Source organism: Ovis canadensis, chromosome 5, assembly GCF_042477335.2.
Source record: "Ovis canadensis isolate MfBH-ARS-UI-01 breed Bighorn chromosome 5, ARS-UI_OviCan_v2, whole genome shotgun sequence".
In the NCBI taxonomy this organism is placed as follows: domain Eukaryota; kingdom Metazoa; phylum Chordata; class Mammalia; order Artiodactyla; family Bovidae; genus Ovis; species Ovis canadensis.
Window position 1 is genome coordinate 60350934 of NC_091249.1, and position 15679 is coordinate 60366612.

The window sequence follows — 15679 nt, forward strand, 5'->3', positions numbered from 1 at the left end:
CCTGGCGGCTACAGTCCATGGGGTCGCAAAGAGTTGGACATGACTGAGCGACTAACACATTCCCAACCAGTCTGAAAGTTCCATGAGTATTTCTGCTCATTATAAAACCCCCAGCACCAAGCTCAGGCAAAGAGTCCCTTCCTCCGCCTTCCAATCCACCCTTTACACTATTATCACAGTGTTCTTGCTGGAGGCAGATAAAACCAGCTTCCTCATTTTAAAAAAGGCCTTAGAGACGCTGACACCCTATTGGGACTTACTTCTAAAGACCATCACAGTCTAGCTCCTGATGGATTATCTGATTGAATTTTCCACCATTTCCCCAAACTCTCACCTACTTGCCTACTTTCTTTTCACAAAAGTTTTCTCTTCAATGTACCATAGGCTCTTAAGACAACACTTAGCATTCTAACTATAGGCTGCAACAGATGTTATGGCAGGGGATCCAGATGTTTAAACAGGAAAGGAATAGAGATCACCACTGCCTCAGGCACAGGGAAGAGCTTACCTTTGGACAGATTTCTTAATTGCTCCTTGACCATGGGGCTCTCCCCTCTTTGTTTTTAGCTTCTAGAGTTTCTTCTGCTTCTCTTTCTGTTTTTGCATAAATGCCTCATCTCATCCATCCCCTTGGCCTGTTTCTTGGGCTGCTTCAGGGGCTTCTTCTTGCCAGCTTTTGTGGCCTGACATGCTATTTGTTGCTCCTTCCCCAGACCTTGCCAATGGAAGCGGCTTTTGCTATTGTTAAGAAAATTCTCACCTATTATGAGGCATTGAAACATCTGAACAAATCCAAATCAGGGGAATGAGGTAGCTGCTTTCTACGCTTAAAAAAAGTGCTCAGCTCTTTTACTTTAAACAGGCCTCCATGATCCCCTGATTAGGATCACCCCCTCCATGAAGCCTTCCCTGACTCTGCCAGGCAGATTTCAGTGCTTCCTCCTCACTGGGCTGCTTGAGTACCCTTTGATCACATGGTGTAAATAACTGATGCCCCCACCCTTTGTTGAAATTCCCTACTTGTCTATGAGTTCCTCAAGGATGGGAAGATTATATTATTAATCTTTATAACCTCAGGGCCAAACACAGAACTTGGCATGGAGTAGCTGCTCCCTAACATTTGTCAAATGAGTGAGCACAGTTTGGAATAGAAGCATGCTTTGCCCAGGGACAATCACAGGCTGCTTCTTGACAGTGGAGATATGTAGAATCATCCAGCTCCTAAGGACAGTCAAAATCTGAATTTAATATGCCATTCTTTAGTATTTAGTGTCATAGGAAAGTGACCCAACTTTTAAAGACACTTAGCTTCTACCTTGGAGCCCAGGCCCTGGTGTGGGAGTGGGGGAATTTTAGGTCAGAAGGTGGAAGACAGGCCTGAAGCCATGCAGATCTGGGTCCAAATCCTCTTCTTGGTTCCGTGGTCTCGGGCAAGTCCATCTCACTGAGCCTCAGTTTCTTGGTAGTAGTGTCTGTGTTATTCCATAGTCGTGTGGATTAAATGAGAGGGCATATCATGTGTTTGTCATGAGCTGCTCAGCAGCAGGGTGGTACAGTGGCCCTGGGGTGTGGTATGTGTGGGCAGAGTCTCAGGGAGCCCTTCCTCGGCCCCAGGGCTCACCTCCTGGCTCTCTGGAGGGAGGAGCTGGCTTTCCTGCAGCCCCACTGAGGTGGCTGGAGCTGACTTAATGCCTTCTGCCCCTGCTGTACAAACAAGTTTGTGTACATAGAGTATGGAAACTTTCCACGACTATCATAGAAAACAGAAGCTTCTAATTTTGCCCAGCACTGCTGAAGTTCCTTTTGGTAAAATGATTCCTCAGAAACGGAATAACCTTAAGAGAGGTATTTGAAGTTGACTCCACGACAGTCTGTAGAAAAGATCAGCTGGGGTCCCTTTTGAGGATCAGGGCCTACATTTAATCTCCAATCAAAACTAAGTGGGGGAGTTCACCCAAAGGGAAGACCAGAAGCCCATCCTGAGTCATATTAGAGAGCCCTTCACTTCCCTGCCCTGGGTCCCCTCATTGCCCCCAGCTCCTTCTGTTCTTCTTTGGGTACCTCTCCTACCACAGTCACCAGTTGGAGGATAGGGAAGCCCACCCTTTCCCTTGGTGTTCTCATCCAGCTGTATGTCACTAGTGAGCCAAGGATTTTTGTCTCTCTTTTTCCAACACTAACTAGAGCGCTGGATCCCAAGGTTTCCATATGATCTCTAAGCAGAAAAGCTTTGCCTTATGGAATATGTGCATTCCAACAAAAGGGGCTGCAAAACGAAACTCCAGAAAGCAAATCCTATGTGTCTACTGATTTCCATGATAACATCAAAGATATGTTCCCAATAAGAACACAATTTCTAACAGTTGGAATTGAGAACTTTAAGACTTTTTTTTAAAGAAAATGCATTTTCAGGCGATTTCACTTCCGCTTCCTCAGCCTTGTCTCAGGACACTGAGGTTTCATACTCTGAGAGCATAAAGCTGGTCTGCACACCTCCTCCCCCTCCCCTCTGGCCGCCTGTAGCATCTAACAGAAATGACTTAGAGACAGTGAGCTGCCAGCTGGTGCCTGTCTGTCATGGGCAGACAAGCCCAGCTCACTGCCCAGTGGCCTATGCACACATGCCCCTGTTCTTGCACCTCCCTGAATGCCAGCTCCTGACACTGAAGCCAGTGTGAAATGTAAGCACACCTTTGGTTCTGAAGGTGAAGGGAGCAGGGAAGTTGGGAACTGCTCCTAGGATCTGACTGCTGACCATGCTCTCTGCTGAGATCTGACTACCTATTCTGACTTCACAGGGCTTGAAATTCTCTCAGTAAGACTCTCACTTAGTTCAAGGGCTTTGCTGGTGGCCCAGACAGTAAAGAATCTGCCTGAAACGCAGGAGATCTGGGTTTGAACCCAGGGCTGGGAAGATCCCATGGAGAAGGGAATGGCTACCCACTCCAGTATTCTTGCTTGGAGAATCCCATGGACAGAGGAGCCTGGTGGACTATAGTCCATGGGGTCACCTAGAGTTGGACACAACTGAGCACATAAGCATGGACATGTAACCAGTGGGATTCGAGTGGGACTGGCTCTTAGGAGCCAGCCTGGGCCCCACCCCGAGGTGAACAGGCAGCTTATGGGACAGTGCCCTGTTGCTTCCTAATGGCTGACTTCCAAAGTGGAACCTGAACACCCCTTAGGGACCCAAACTGTCCTTCAACATGGCTAGGGTGGGGTTACAGAAGCAAAGATAGGGGTAGGGCACCTGTAGTGTGCTCCAGCCCAAATTTCCCTTCTGTAGGGTTGAGTCTTCTGACTATAAAAACAGATGAGAGGACCCATCCTCCCCGAAAGCTCTAAAGTCCACAGACAGAGGGCCCCTGGGGGGTGGGCCAAAGGGAGCATTCTGAGTGGGGCAGAGTGGCCTGGGTATGGACTGCTATGAAGCATTCAGCTTTATTGTCAATCTTGGAGGCACTCAGAGTAGCTCTGAGTCCCCTAAATCATGAGAATCCCTTATCCTCATGTGGCTCTTTGTGTATCAAGGAAATCTTGGGTTGGGGGGTGGGGGGTGTGTGTGACATGCTCCAGAGAGCAGTCAAAAGGTAAGAGATGACATTTACAAAAATCCATTCTTTCCTCTCCACTTCACTGCTCTATTGACTGTTTCCCTGTTCAATCAAGTCCTATTCACAGCTTCACATCCCCTTTTAGGGGCTGCCAAGGCGATAAATATCCTGTCCCTTCTTTACTCTGCTTGCCGCTGCCATGCCTGTTCCTCTCCCTTGCCCATGCTGGAGGGCCTGGATGCTTTTCGCTTGGGTCTCTCACGTCTACGGAATCTCTCTTCAGTTCGCAGCACCTGGGACGAGCCAAGTGCTTTGGCCCCTCCTCCTGCTCTCACTCTTCCCCATGACTTTTCCTGATGCCAGAGACTCCCTCCCTAGATTGGCTGTGTGTGTCCAGCTGAGAACTGTGGCCCCATCAGCCCTACTCTTGGGCTTCCCTGGTGGCTCAGCTGGTAAAGAATCCGCCTGCAATGCAGGAGACCCCGGTTTGATCCTTGGGTCGGGAAGATCCTCTGGAGAAGGGATAGGCTACCCACTCCAGTATTCTTGGACCTTCCCTGGTAGCTCAGCTGGTAAAGAATCTGCCTGCAATGCAGGAGACCCCGGTTTGATCCTTGGGTCGGGAAGATCCTCTGGAGAAGGGATAGGCTACCCACTCCAGTATTCTTGGGCTTCCCTGGTGGCTCAGCTGGTAAAGAATCTGCCTGCAATGCAGGAGACCCCAGGCGATTCCTGGGTTGGGAATATCCCCTGGAGAAGGAAAAGGCTACCCACTCCAGTATTCTGGCCTGGAGAATTCCATGGACTGTAGAGTTCATGAGATCTTAAAGAGTCGGACATGACTGAGTGACTTTCACTCACAACCCTACTCTTAAGTTATGACCTTGTTCAGGTCTCAGGTGTCATGATAGTGACTTTTGGAGGAACCGTGGGCCAACAGTACAGCTTCCTTGTAGGGGGAGCAAAGAGGGATTGCACAGAACACCCAGGGCAGGAGAAAGGAGACAGAGGTACCCATGCTCATGTTCCCAGTTGATCGCTTACTCTACTGCCTTGAATTTGTCTTGCTTTCTCCTGTGGGTTCCCTCAGGCTTGTTTATGAAGGATTTAGTGAGCAATGCTCTGTACAAGGCATCATCCTAGACTGAAAACACAGGAAGAACATCAGGGCCTGACCACAGAGGGTCAGAGCCCTTGTGTTATTGACTGACATCTTGACTTGCTATCCGTAAACAGCGCATCCCACCCTGGGTGCATACAGTTAGCTTTGCCTCTAGCAGATCCAGAGCAAAATTCGCTTTTGGGTGATTCAAGCTTATTTCACCCCTTCAACACTCCAACCCAGTGTTGGAGTGCTATGAAGTAATCCACCTGACTCACTAATGCATTTGGCCTGATCTGGTGAATAGCTGGTAGGCTAGGTCCCTGTCCAGAAAATGTCCTAGGAAGTCAGTACCCAGGTATCCTTTCTTGTAGCTCAATCCGTGCCCTCCTCCTCATCCACCCCCTCTTCTTCCTTACCCACCACCTCTACTATTATCACTGACTGAAGGCTTATTATATGCCAAGCACTATATTCACCGTCTTCCTTTTGGATCCTTACAACAATCCTGTGGAGATGGCCATCTTGAAGTTGTCATTTCAGACCTGGGGACATGAATGCCCTGCGGCCGGGGTGGGGTGGGGAAAGAAGCACGTGCCCAGGACCACACAACCTGCAGAGAAGAGCTCAGACTGTCAGACTGAAACCTAGTCTGTCTGAGCCGAGGGTGCGGTGGGCTGAGACACACAGGCAGCCACCCTCGGGTACCTTTCTCAGCACTGGGCCAGGCCCTGGCTCTCTGTGAACACACACTGATTCCTTGCCTCAGAGAGTGACAGCTTCTGTGCTTCAGCAGCTCCAGGGGCCCACCCTTCTAGGCAGTTCCACCTGGGCTGAGCAGTGCAGTCCGCGATTCAGGGCTGAGGGGCATGGGGTCCATCGCACTCGGTCTGGGTTCTTCAAGTTATGGACCTTCCCTTGAAGGGTGATTTCTCTGGGAGAAGGGTCAAGTGGAGGTCTGCCCGAAAGGTGGGACCTGCTCAGGGAGTCTGCATGGTGTGGCTCCACGCTTGTCACTGGTTGGAAAAAAAATTCCAGCCCCCTTGGGGCTTCTTGGGGACCCATGTCAACAAGAGTTTAGCCCTGTTGGTCCCAGCTGCCGTGCTTATGGCTGGAGACCTGACTGTCCTTCCATCCAGACTCTGGATGGAAGCCATGAAGGCTGGGAGCAATTCTGGAATGAGGTGAGCCTGGGGCAGGGCCTGGACTGGAAACGCTTCTGGGCTTCAGGCACTTTACAGAACTGCTTTGTTTATTTGTGAAGGTATTTATGAACCTTATTGTGAGGTCTTTATGAGCCTTATTTCCATTTTGTCAATGAGGACACAGAAGCTCAGACCAATCAAGTGACCTGGCTTAAGGTCATTAGCTGCTAAACACCCACGCCAGGATGTAAACTCAGATTTGCCAGATTCTTCTACTAGACTACTGCTCAATGCTACCGAGGACCCTCCGGGAGACCACCCAGCATCCCCCAGAGGGGAGGAGCTCCAGGTCTTTGTGGACATCAGCTTGGTGAGCTCTGTCTCCACCCCGGGGCGGGGGCAGGGTTGGAGGAGGTCGAGGCATCACTCGCTCTGCCTGCAGCAGCTCCTTCTGGACCCCGAGGTTAGCGGGCCTGACGAGCACCTTGTCTCAGGTCACTCCACCTCCTCTTGCCTCCCCTGCCTGAGCCTTCTGTGCTGCTGAGGCATGTGATGCTGCAGAACTCGCTCGCTGCCTGTACACAGCGCTGGTCTGCCCAGCCAGGCATGGAGAGCTGCGGAGCTGTGCCCACAGGCAGACTTGTGTGGATGTGGCTTCCCCAGGGGCTAACCTGGAAGTGTTAGGTTCATGAATGTCCTGTTGAGTGAATCTGACTAATAAGAGAAAGTAGGTGGGAAAGCTGTGGCTGATGAATTCTCTGACTCTATCCTGATAGGCTGCTCTGCAGTGCAGTACTGTGTGTCTCACTGTAAAAGTCCATCATGACCAAGTCGTGGGTCTTGGTAGATGGTGGCCCAATCGGCAACATGTATATGCTTTCCCTCCTCCCACACGCATTTTCTTTTTTCCTTCCATCTTATTTCATTTGGATTGCAACTCCTCCTCTCCAATGAAATGTTGGCATACAAGACTTGCCCAGGGCTTTGCTTTCTAGGTAACACAGATTAAGCTTATTGTAATAATTCCATTTACTTTACTATGTGGCAGTTAAATCACCTTATTGAAGCCTCACACTATCCCTATTATGCAGGTATTATCAGTTGCCTAATTGTAAAGATGAGGAAACTAAGACTCAAAGCAGTTAAGGAACATGCTCATGGCCACATAGCCTGTAAGATGTAAGTGAAGGTTTAACGTAGCTCTTCTGTTCTTCCAATACCAGAACCTGAACTTGAAACCACCCTTGACTAAAGTCACCTTTAACCTTTAGAATTGCCAAGGAAACCCAAATATCCTGCAAGGAACCACCTGCAAGAGGCTGCCAAGGATGCCTGGGGAGCCGGGGTGCTCCTCAGGAGAGGGCTCTGGGATACTCACGTTGTAAACGCTGGGTTGTACTTTGCACCTCGGTAGTAGGAGTACAGATTGAACATCCCAATCATGAAGGCCACAAATACCATGATGAAAATGACCATGAACTTGAAGATGTCTTTCACGGTTCTCCCCAGGGAGATCTGCAGAGGTCCAAAACTCTCGTTGGCTGGCAGGATGTATGCGATTCGAGAGAAGCTCAGCACGACAGCTATCGCATATAGCCCTTCTGATATGATCTGAGGGTCTGAAGGCCACCACTTGTCCCTGGCTAAAAGAAAACAAGCTGGGTTACTCACTGGGCCATAGGCTCTGCTCTGGAAGAGAAACCAGTTAGGTATCCGTAGAGGCCTCTGACCTCATCACTTGTCTGCCTGCCCGTGTCTTCAATCCCAATATACTGAAGGTGCCACCCTCCCTCTTGGAATATGCTGGCTCATCTGTCTAGAGCACCCTCCCCTCACTTCAATCCCAGTCTTCCTTCAAGACTCTGCTCTAGTGTCTTCTCTTTTGAGAAGTCCTCTGTGCCCCTCCCCCACCCCACCCCCTCCCCCACCCCGCCTTCTGGGCAGCCTCCCTGTCCCCCTCTCTGCTCCCATGGTAGCCTGTGTATTCTCCTGTCACGGCCCCGACCACGCTGCTTGCTATCCCATCTTCCTTCCCAGGGTTGGCGCTCTATAAGCAGGGGTTTCCCATCGCAAGAAGGTGGTGGTGAGGAGCATAGACCTAGGCGTCAGGAAGACCTGAGGTTGAAAGTGGCCTTTCTAGACAGTGGCTAACATTTTTGTTTTCCTTTGAAATCTTTTATTGTCACTTAAAAATTTTTTTAAATATTTTAATTTTATTAGAGTATAGTTGGTTGATAATGTTGTGTTAGTCTCAAGTATACAGCACAGTGATTCAGTCATATTTATTTTTAATATTCTCTTCTCATCTAGGTTATCACAGAATATTGGGTGGAGTTCCCTACTGTACAGCATCTATCTTATGTATAAGTATGTGTATTTTCATTCCAAGCTCCTGATTTGTCCCTCTCCTCTTTGGTAACCATAAGTTTGTATTTGATATCTGTAAGCCTGCTTCTATTTTATAAATGAGTTGATTTGCATCTTAAAAAAGATTAGATTCCACATGAGTGTTATATGATATTTGTCTTTCTCTGACATGCTTAGTATGATAATCTCTAGATCCACCTGTATTGCAGTAAATGGCATTATTTCATTTTTTACGGCTCAGTAACAGTCCGTTGTGTCTATGCACCACAGCTTCTTTATTCATTTCTCTGTCAACGGCTGTTTAGGTTGCTTCCATGTCATGACTATCGTGCATCGTGCTGCAATGAACACTGGGGGGCATGTATCTTCTGAAATTAGAATTTTCTCTGTGTATGTGACCAGGAGTGGGGTTGCTGGATCATATGGTAGTTCTAAGTTTTAAAAAAAATTTTACATTTATTTTTAATTGGAGGATAATTGCATTACAATATTGTGCTGGTTTCTGCCATATACCAGCATGGATCAGTCATAGGTGTACATATGTCCCCTTTCCTGAAAACCTCCCTCTGACTCCCACCCATCCCCACTCTAGGTTGTTACAGAGCACCTGACTGGAGCCCCCTGTGCCATGCAGCGAGTTTCCACTGGCTGCCTCACTTTGCACACGGATACGCATGTTGCAATGTCCCGCCCTCTCCTTCCCCGACTGTGCCCACAGATCTGTTCTGTATGCCTGTGTCTATATTGCTGCCCTGAAAATAGGGTCATCAGTACCATCTTTCTAGATTCCCTGCTGCTGCTGTTGCTAAGTCGCTTCAGTCATGTCCGACTCTGTGTGACCCCATAGACGGCAGCCCACCAGGCTCCCCCATCCCTGGGATTCTCCAGGCAAGAACACTGGAGTGGGTTGCCATTTCCTTCTCCAATGCGGGAAAGTGAAAAGTGAAAGTGAAGTCGCTCAGTCGTGCCCAACTCTTTACAACCCCATGGACTGAAGCCCACCAGGCTCCTCTGTCCATGGGATTTTCCAGGCAAGAGTACTGGAGTGGGGTGCCATTGCCTTCTCCATCTAGATTCCCTACATATGCATTAATATACAATATTTGTTTTGCTGACTTACTTCACTCTATATAATAGGCTCTAGGTTCATCTACTTCATTAGAACTGACTCAAATGCATTCCTTTTTTATGGCTGAGTAATATTCCATTGTATATATGTACCACAAATTCTTTATTCATTCATCTATTGATGGACATCTAGGTGGCTTCCGTGTCCTAGCTATTGTAAATAGTGCTGCAGTGAACATTGGGGTACATGTGTCTTTTTCAATTATGGTTTCTTCAGGGTATATGCCCAGTAGTGGGATTGTTGGGTCATATGGTAGTTTGATTCCCAGTTAGTGATTGTACCAATTTATATTCCCACTATCAGTGTAGGTAGATTCCCTTTTTTTCACACTCTCCAGCATTTGTTGTTTACAGACCTTTGATGATGGCCATTCTGACTGGAAAAGGTCAGTTTTCATTTCAATCTCAAAGAAAAGCAGTGCCAAAGAAAGTTCAGACTACCACACAATCCTACTCATTTCACATGCTAGCAAAGTAATGCTCAAAACTCTCCAAGCTAGGTTTCAGCAGTACATGAACCAAGAACTTCCAGATGTTCCAGCTAAATTTAGGAAAGGCAGAGGAACCAGAGATCAAATTGCTAACATTCACTGGATCATAGAAAAAGCAAGAGAATTTCAGAAAAACATCTACTTTTGCTTCATTGACTATGCGAAAGCCTTTGACCGTGTGGATCACAACAAACTGGAAAATTTTAAAGAGACGGGAGTACCAGACCACCTTACTGCCTCCTGAGTAACCTGTATGCAGGTCAAGAAGCAAGAGTTAGAACCAGACATGGAACAATGGACTGGTTCCAAATTGGGAAAAGAGTACATTAAGACTGTATATTGTCACCTTGCTTATTTAACTTATATGCAGAGTACATCATGAAAAATGCTGGGCTGGATGAAGCACAAGCTGGAATCAAGATTGCGGGGAGATATATACCAATAACCTTAGATATGAGGGTGACATCACCCTTATGGTAGAAGGTGAAGAGGAACTAAAGACCCTCTTGATGAAGGTGAAAGAGGAGAGTGAAAAAGCTGGCTTAAAGCTCAACATTCAAAAAACTAAGATTGTGGCATCTGGTTCCATTGCTTCATGGCAAATAGATGGGGAAACCATGGAAACAGTGAGAGACTTTATTTTGGGGGGGGCTCCAAAATCACTGCAGGTGGTGACTGCAGCCATGAAATTAAAAGACACTTGATCCTTGGAAGAAAAGCTATGACCAACCTAGACAGCATATTTTTTTTTTTTCATTTTTAGTTTTTTATTTTTTAAATTTTAAAATCTTTAATTCTTACATGCATTCCCAAACATGAACCCCCCTCCCACCTCCCTCCCCATAACATCTTTCTGGGTCATCCCCATGCACCAGCCCCAAGCATGCTGCATCCTGTGTCAGACATAGACTGGCGATTCAATTCACATGATAGTATACATGTTAGAATGTCATTCTCCCAAATCATCCCACCCTCTCCCTCTCCCTCTGACAGCATATTAAAAAGCAGAGACATCACTTTGCCAACAGAGATCCATCTAGTCAAAGCTATTGTTTTCCAGTGGCCATGTATGGATGTGAGAGTTGGACTGTAAAGAAAGCTGAGTGCCAAAGAACTGATGCTTTTGAATTGTGGTGTTGGAGAAGACTCTTGAGAGTCCCTTGGACTGCAAGGAGATCAAACCAGTCAATCCTAAAGGAAATCAATCCTGAATATTCATTGGAAGGACTGATGTTGAAGCTGAAGCTCCAATACTTTGACCACCTGATACCAAAGACCCGACTCATTGTAAAAGACACTGATGCTGGGAAAGATTGAAGACAGGAGGAGAAGGGGACAACAGAGGATGAGATGGCTGGATGGCATCACTGACTCAATGAACATGAGTTTGAGCAAGCTCCGGGAGATGGTGAAGGACAGGGAAGCCTGGCATGCTGCAGTCCATGCGGTCGCAAAGAGTCGGACACGACTGAGTGACTGAACAACAGCAAAATTCTGGCTGGTGTGAGGTAATACCTCTTTGTAGTTTTGATTTGTATTTCTCTGATAATCAGCGATGTTGAGCATCTTTTTACGTGCTTTTTGGCCATCTGTATTTTTTCTCTGGAGAGGTGTCTGCTTAGATCTTCTGCCCAGTTTTTGATTGGGTTGTTTTTATGACAGAGCTGCATGAGCTTTTGTATATTTTGGAGATTAATCCCTTGTCATTTGCATTATTCACAAATATTTTCTCCCATTCTGTGGATTGTGTTTTCAGGTTGTTGATGGTTCCCTTTGCTGTGCAGAAGCTTTTAAGTTGAATTGGGTCCCATTTGCTTATTTATGTTTTTATTTTCATTACTCTAGGAGGTGGATCAAAAAAAGATATTACTACAATTTATGTCAAAGAATGTTCTGCCTATGTTTTCCTCCAAGGGCTTTATGGTGTCCAGCCTTACATTTAGGTCTTTGATCCATTTCGAGTTTATTTTTGTGTATGGTGTTAGAGAATGTTCTAATTTCATTCTTTGACATGTAGCTGTCTAGTTTACCCAGCATCACTTATTGAAGAGGCTGTCCAATGAAACTTGTAAGCTTCATTTTCCCCATCTGCAAACTGGGGATAATATCATCAACCTTACAGAACTGTGATGAGGATGAAATAAAGTCATATATGTAAAGTGCTTAGCTGGAAAACAAATTGCAGACCACCCAGGGTTCCCTGGGGACAAGGGTCTGGCCTACAGCAGGTGCTGATAAACACTTGTTAAATGAGTGAATGAAATTCTAACCAAAAGTTTAGCCATAAATCAGAACAAATGAGCTCACATAGGGGCCAGGAAGGGGCTTCCCTGGTGGCTCATGGTAAAGAATTTGCCTGCAATGCAGGAGTCATAGGAGATGCGTGTTCGATCCCTGGGTTGGGAAGATCCCCTGGAGGAAGGCATCACAATCCACTCCGGTATTCTTGCCTGGAGAATCCCCATGGACAGAGGAGCCTGGAGTGCCACAGTCCACAGGATCACAAAGAGCCAGACAGGACTGAAGTGGCAACACACACGGGGGCCAGGAATCGGAAGGTTCTTGCCTGAGAAGACGCGCCTGAGTTTTGTTTCCCAGACAGTGTGTGTCTGGGAGTTGCCCCTTGGGTGAGCTAAGGACCCAAAAGTGGTGACCAGCCATCCAGGATGGCTATGGCACCCCTGTTCCACGTGGCGAGAGCCCTGGGACCTGTCCTGTGCTGGGGACACTCTGCTTGCGGTCACTGGTGAGGGTCTGCACCACCCTGTGTGTATCCCTACAGCAGAGCAAACCTGTACAGTATTCCCATTGGAGTTCTGATGGTGCAGAGAGCAGCAGCTTTCTTTAACAAGCTGCCTACTATGTGTCAAGACATAAAACAGTGCTTTTCAAGTGACAGTAGCACCTTCCTCCTAGGATGGTGTGTGTTGGGGGGCATCCGTGGTCATCTCAGTGACTAAGTAGGAGTATTACTGGGATGTTAATATCCTGCAGTGTTCCAGACAGACCTGCTCCATGAGGACTGCCCTGCTGAACAAGTCAATTGCGTCCCTGTTGAGAAATACTAAGTGAAACTTAAATGGAGAAACATAGAGAAACCTAAATTAGCCCTTACACTTACATTAGCTGTAATTTTCACAACAGCCCTGTAGAGTAGGTACTATTATTGCCATTCTAAAGATTGGATTTGGGGTATGGGGTCCTTTTCAGAGCCAGATAAATGCAAATAGTAAGGATATTACATACTGATTTTTGGCCCCCAAGAGAGAAGGAAGAGGAAGGATTTTGTTCTTTATTTGCATAGACTCTGTTAAACAATTACAATAATAAAGGGCGGTAAGAGATCTTTAGTAACGGAAGCCAGACCGCTACTTGCCAGAGTTTCATGTAGTGCATTCTAAATTATAAATGGAAATAGATAAATTTATGGACTTTGTGTCCTCATCAAGGTCATAACTCAGAAGGAGAAGTAGGGGACCAAATGATATTTTTTCCAATATATCTGTTGCCCTCTCTATAGATAAATAGCACATTTGGATACCATGAAATAGGACTCAGATTCTTCAAACAGATGCCAAAAGGAATTTTGTTTTTGTCTCTCCCTATAATTTAATCAAGATTGCTGGGAGAAATATCAATAACCTCAGATATGCAGATGACACCACCTTTATGGCAGAAAGTGAAGAGGAACTAAAAAACCTCTTGATGAAAGTGAAAGTGGAGAGTGAAAAAGTTGGCTTAAAGCTCAACATTCAGAAAACAAAGATCATGGCATCTGGTCCCATCACTTCATGGGAAATAGATGGGGAAACAGTGGAAACAGTGACAGACTTTATTTTTATTTTATTTATTTATTTTTTTCCAAAATCACTGCAGATGGTGACTGCAGCCATGAAATTAAAAGACGCTTACTCCTTGGAAGAAAAGTTATGACCAACCTAGATAGCATATTCAAAAGCAGAGACATTACTTTGCCAACAGAGGTCCGTCTAGTCAAGGCTATGGTTTTTCCTGTGGTCATGTATGGATGTGAGAGTTGGACTGTGAAGAAAGCTGAGTGCCAAAGAATTGATGCTTTTGAACTGTGGTGTTGGAGAAGACTCTTGAGGGTCCCTTGGACTGCAAGGAGATCCAACTAGTCCATTCTGAAGGAGATCAGCCCTGGGATTTCTTTGGAAGGAATGATGCTAAAGCTGAAACTCCAGTACTTTGGCCACCTCATGCGAAGAGTTGATTCATTGGAAAAGACTCTGATGCTGGGAGGGATTGGGGGCAGGAGGAGAAGAGGACAACAGAGGATGAGATGGCTGGATGGCATCACTGACTCGATGGACGTGAGTCTGGGTGAACTCCAGGAGTTGGTGATGGACAGGGAGGCCTGGTATGCTGCAATCCATGGGGTTGCAAAGAGTGGACACAACTGAGCCTCTGAACTGACTGATAATTTGTTATTTTAAACCTCAGCTGTAATAATAAAAGCTACTCCTGTAACCTGTTAAGATAGCTGTTATCTATTAAGATAATCTATTAAGTAAGATAATCTATTAAGATAGCTGTTATCAGATCCTAGTGACCCAGTCAGAAGTGAGAAGTGAAGTGAAGTCGCTCAGTTGTCTGACTCTTTGAGACCCCATGGACTGTAGCCTACTACGCTCCTCCTTCCACGGGATTATCCAGGCAAGAGTACTGGAGTGGGCTGCCATTTCCTTCTCCAGAGGATCTTCCCAACCCAGGGATTGACCCTGAGTCTCCTGCATTGTAGGCAGATGCTTTACCATCTGAGCCACCAGGGAAGTCTGACCCAGTCAGAAGTTTTAGTGAAAAGTATTCAAAAACATCTACTTTATTGACTATGCCAAAGCCTTTGACTGTGTGGATCACAACAAACTGTGGAAAATTCTTCAAGAGATGGGAATGCCAGACCACCTGACCTGCCTCCTGGGAAATCTGTATGCAGGTCAAGAAGCAACAGTTAGAAGGGGACATGGAACAACAGACTGGTTCCAAATTGGGAAAGGAGTACGTCAAGGCTGTATATTGTCACCCTGTTTATTTAACTTATATGCAGAGTACATCATGAGAAATGCTGGATTGAATGAAGCACAAGCTGGAATCAAGATTGCTGGGAGAAATATCAATAACCTCAGATATGCAGATGACACCACCCTTATGGCAGAAAGCGAAGAACTGAAGAGCCTCTTGATAAAAGTGAAAGAGGAGAGTGAAAAACTTGGTTTAAAACTCAACATTCAGAAATCTAAGATAACGGCATCTGGTCCCATCACTTCATGGCAAATAGATGGGGAAACAATGGAAACAGTGACAGACTTTATTTTGGGGGGCTCTAAAATCACTGCAGATGGTGACTGCAGCCATGAAATTAAAAGACGCTTGCCCCTTGGAAGAAAAGTTATGACCAACCTAGACAGCATATTAAAAAGTAGAGACATTACATTGCCAACAAAAGTCCATCTATGGTTTTTCCAGTAGTCATGTATGGATGTGAGAGTTGGACTATAAAGGAAGCTGAGGGCCGAAGAATTGATGCTTTTTAACCATGGTGTTGGAGAAGACTCTTGAGAGTCCTTTGGACAGCAAGGAGATCCAACCAGTCCATCCAAAAGGAAATCAGCCCCGAATATTCATTGGAAGGACTGATGCTGAAGCTAAAACTCCAGTACTTTGGCCACCTGATGTGAAGAATTGACTCATTTGAAAAGACTCTGATGCTGGGAAAGACTGAGGTGGGAGGAGAAGGGGACAACAGAGGATGAAATGGTTGGATGGCATCACCGACTCAATGGACATGAGTTTGAGTAAACTCTGGGAGTTGTGTGATGGACAGGGAGGCCTGGTGTGCCGCAGTCCATGGGGTCACAAAGAGTTGGA

The 15679-nt window shown here is 46.4% G+C and overlaps 1 protein-coding gene across 1 annotated transcript in view; it reads right to left on the reverse strand.

The window, feature by feature from the left end:
- TRPC7 (transient receptor potential cation channel subfamily C member 7) overlaps positions 1–15679 on the reverse strand; it is a 142867-nt gene that overhangs the window by 27271 nt on the left and 99917 nt on the right. The window contains exon 7 of the mRNA XM_069592889.2: positions 7183–7447. Within this exon, the coding sequence (XP_069448990.2) occupies positions 7183–7447 (265 nt within the window). The remainder of the gene's footprint in view (positions 1–7182; positions 7448–15679) is intronic.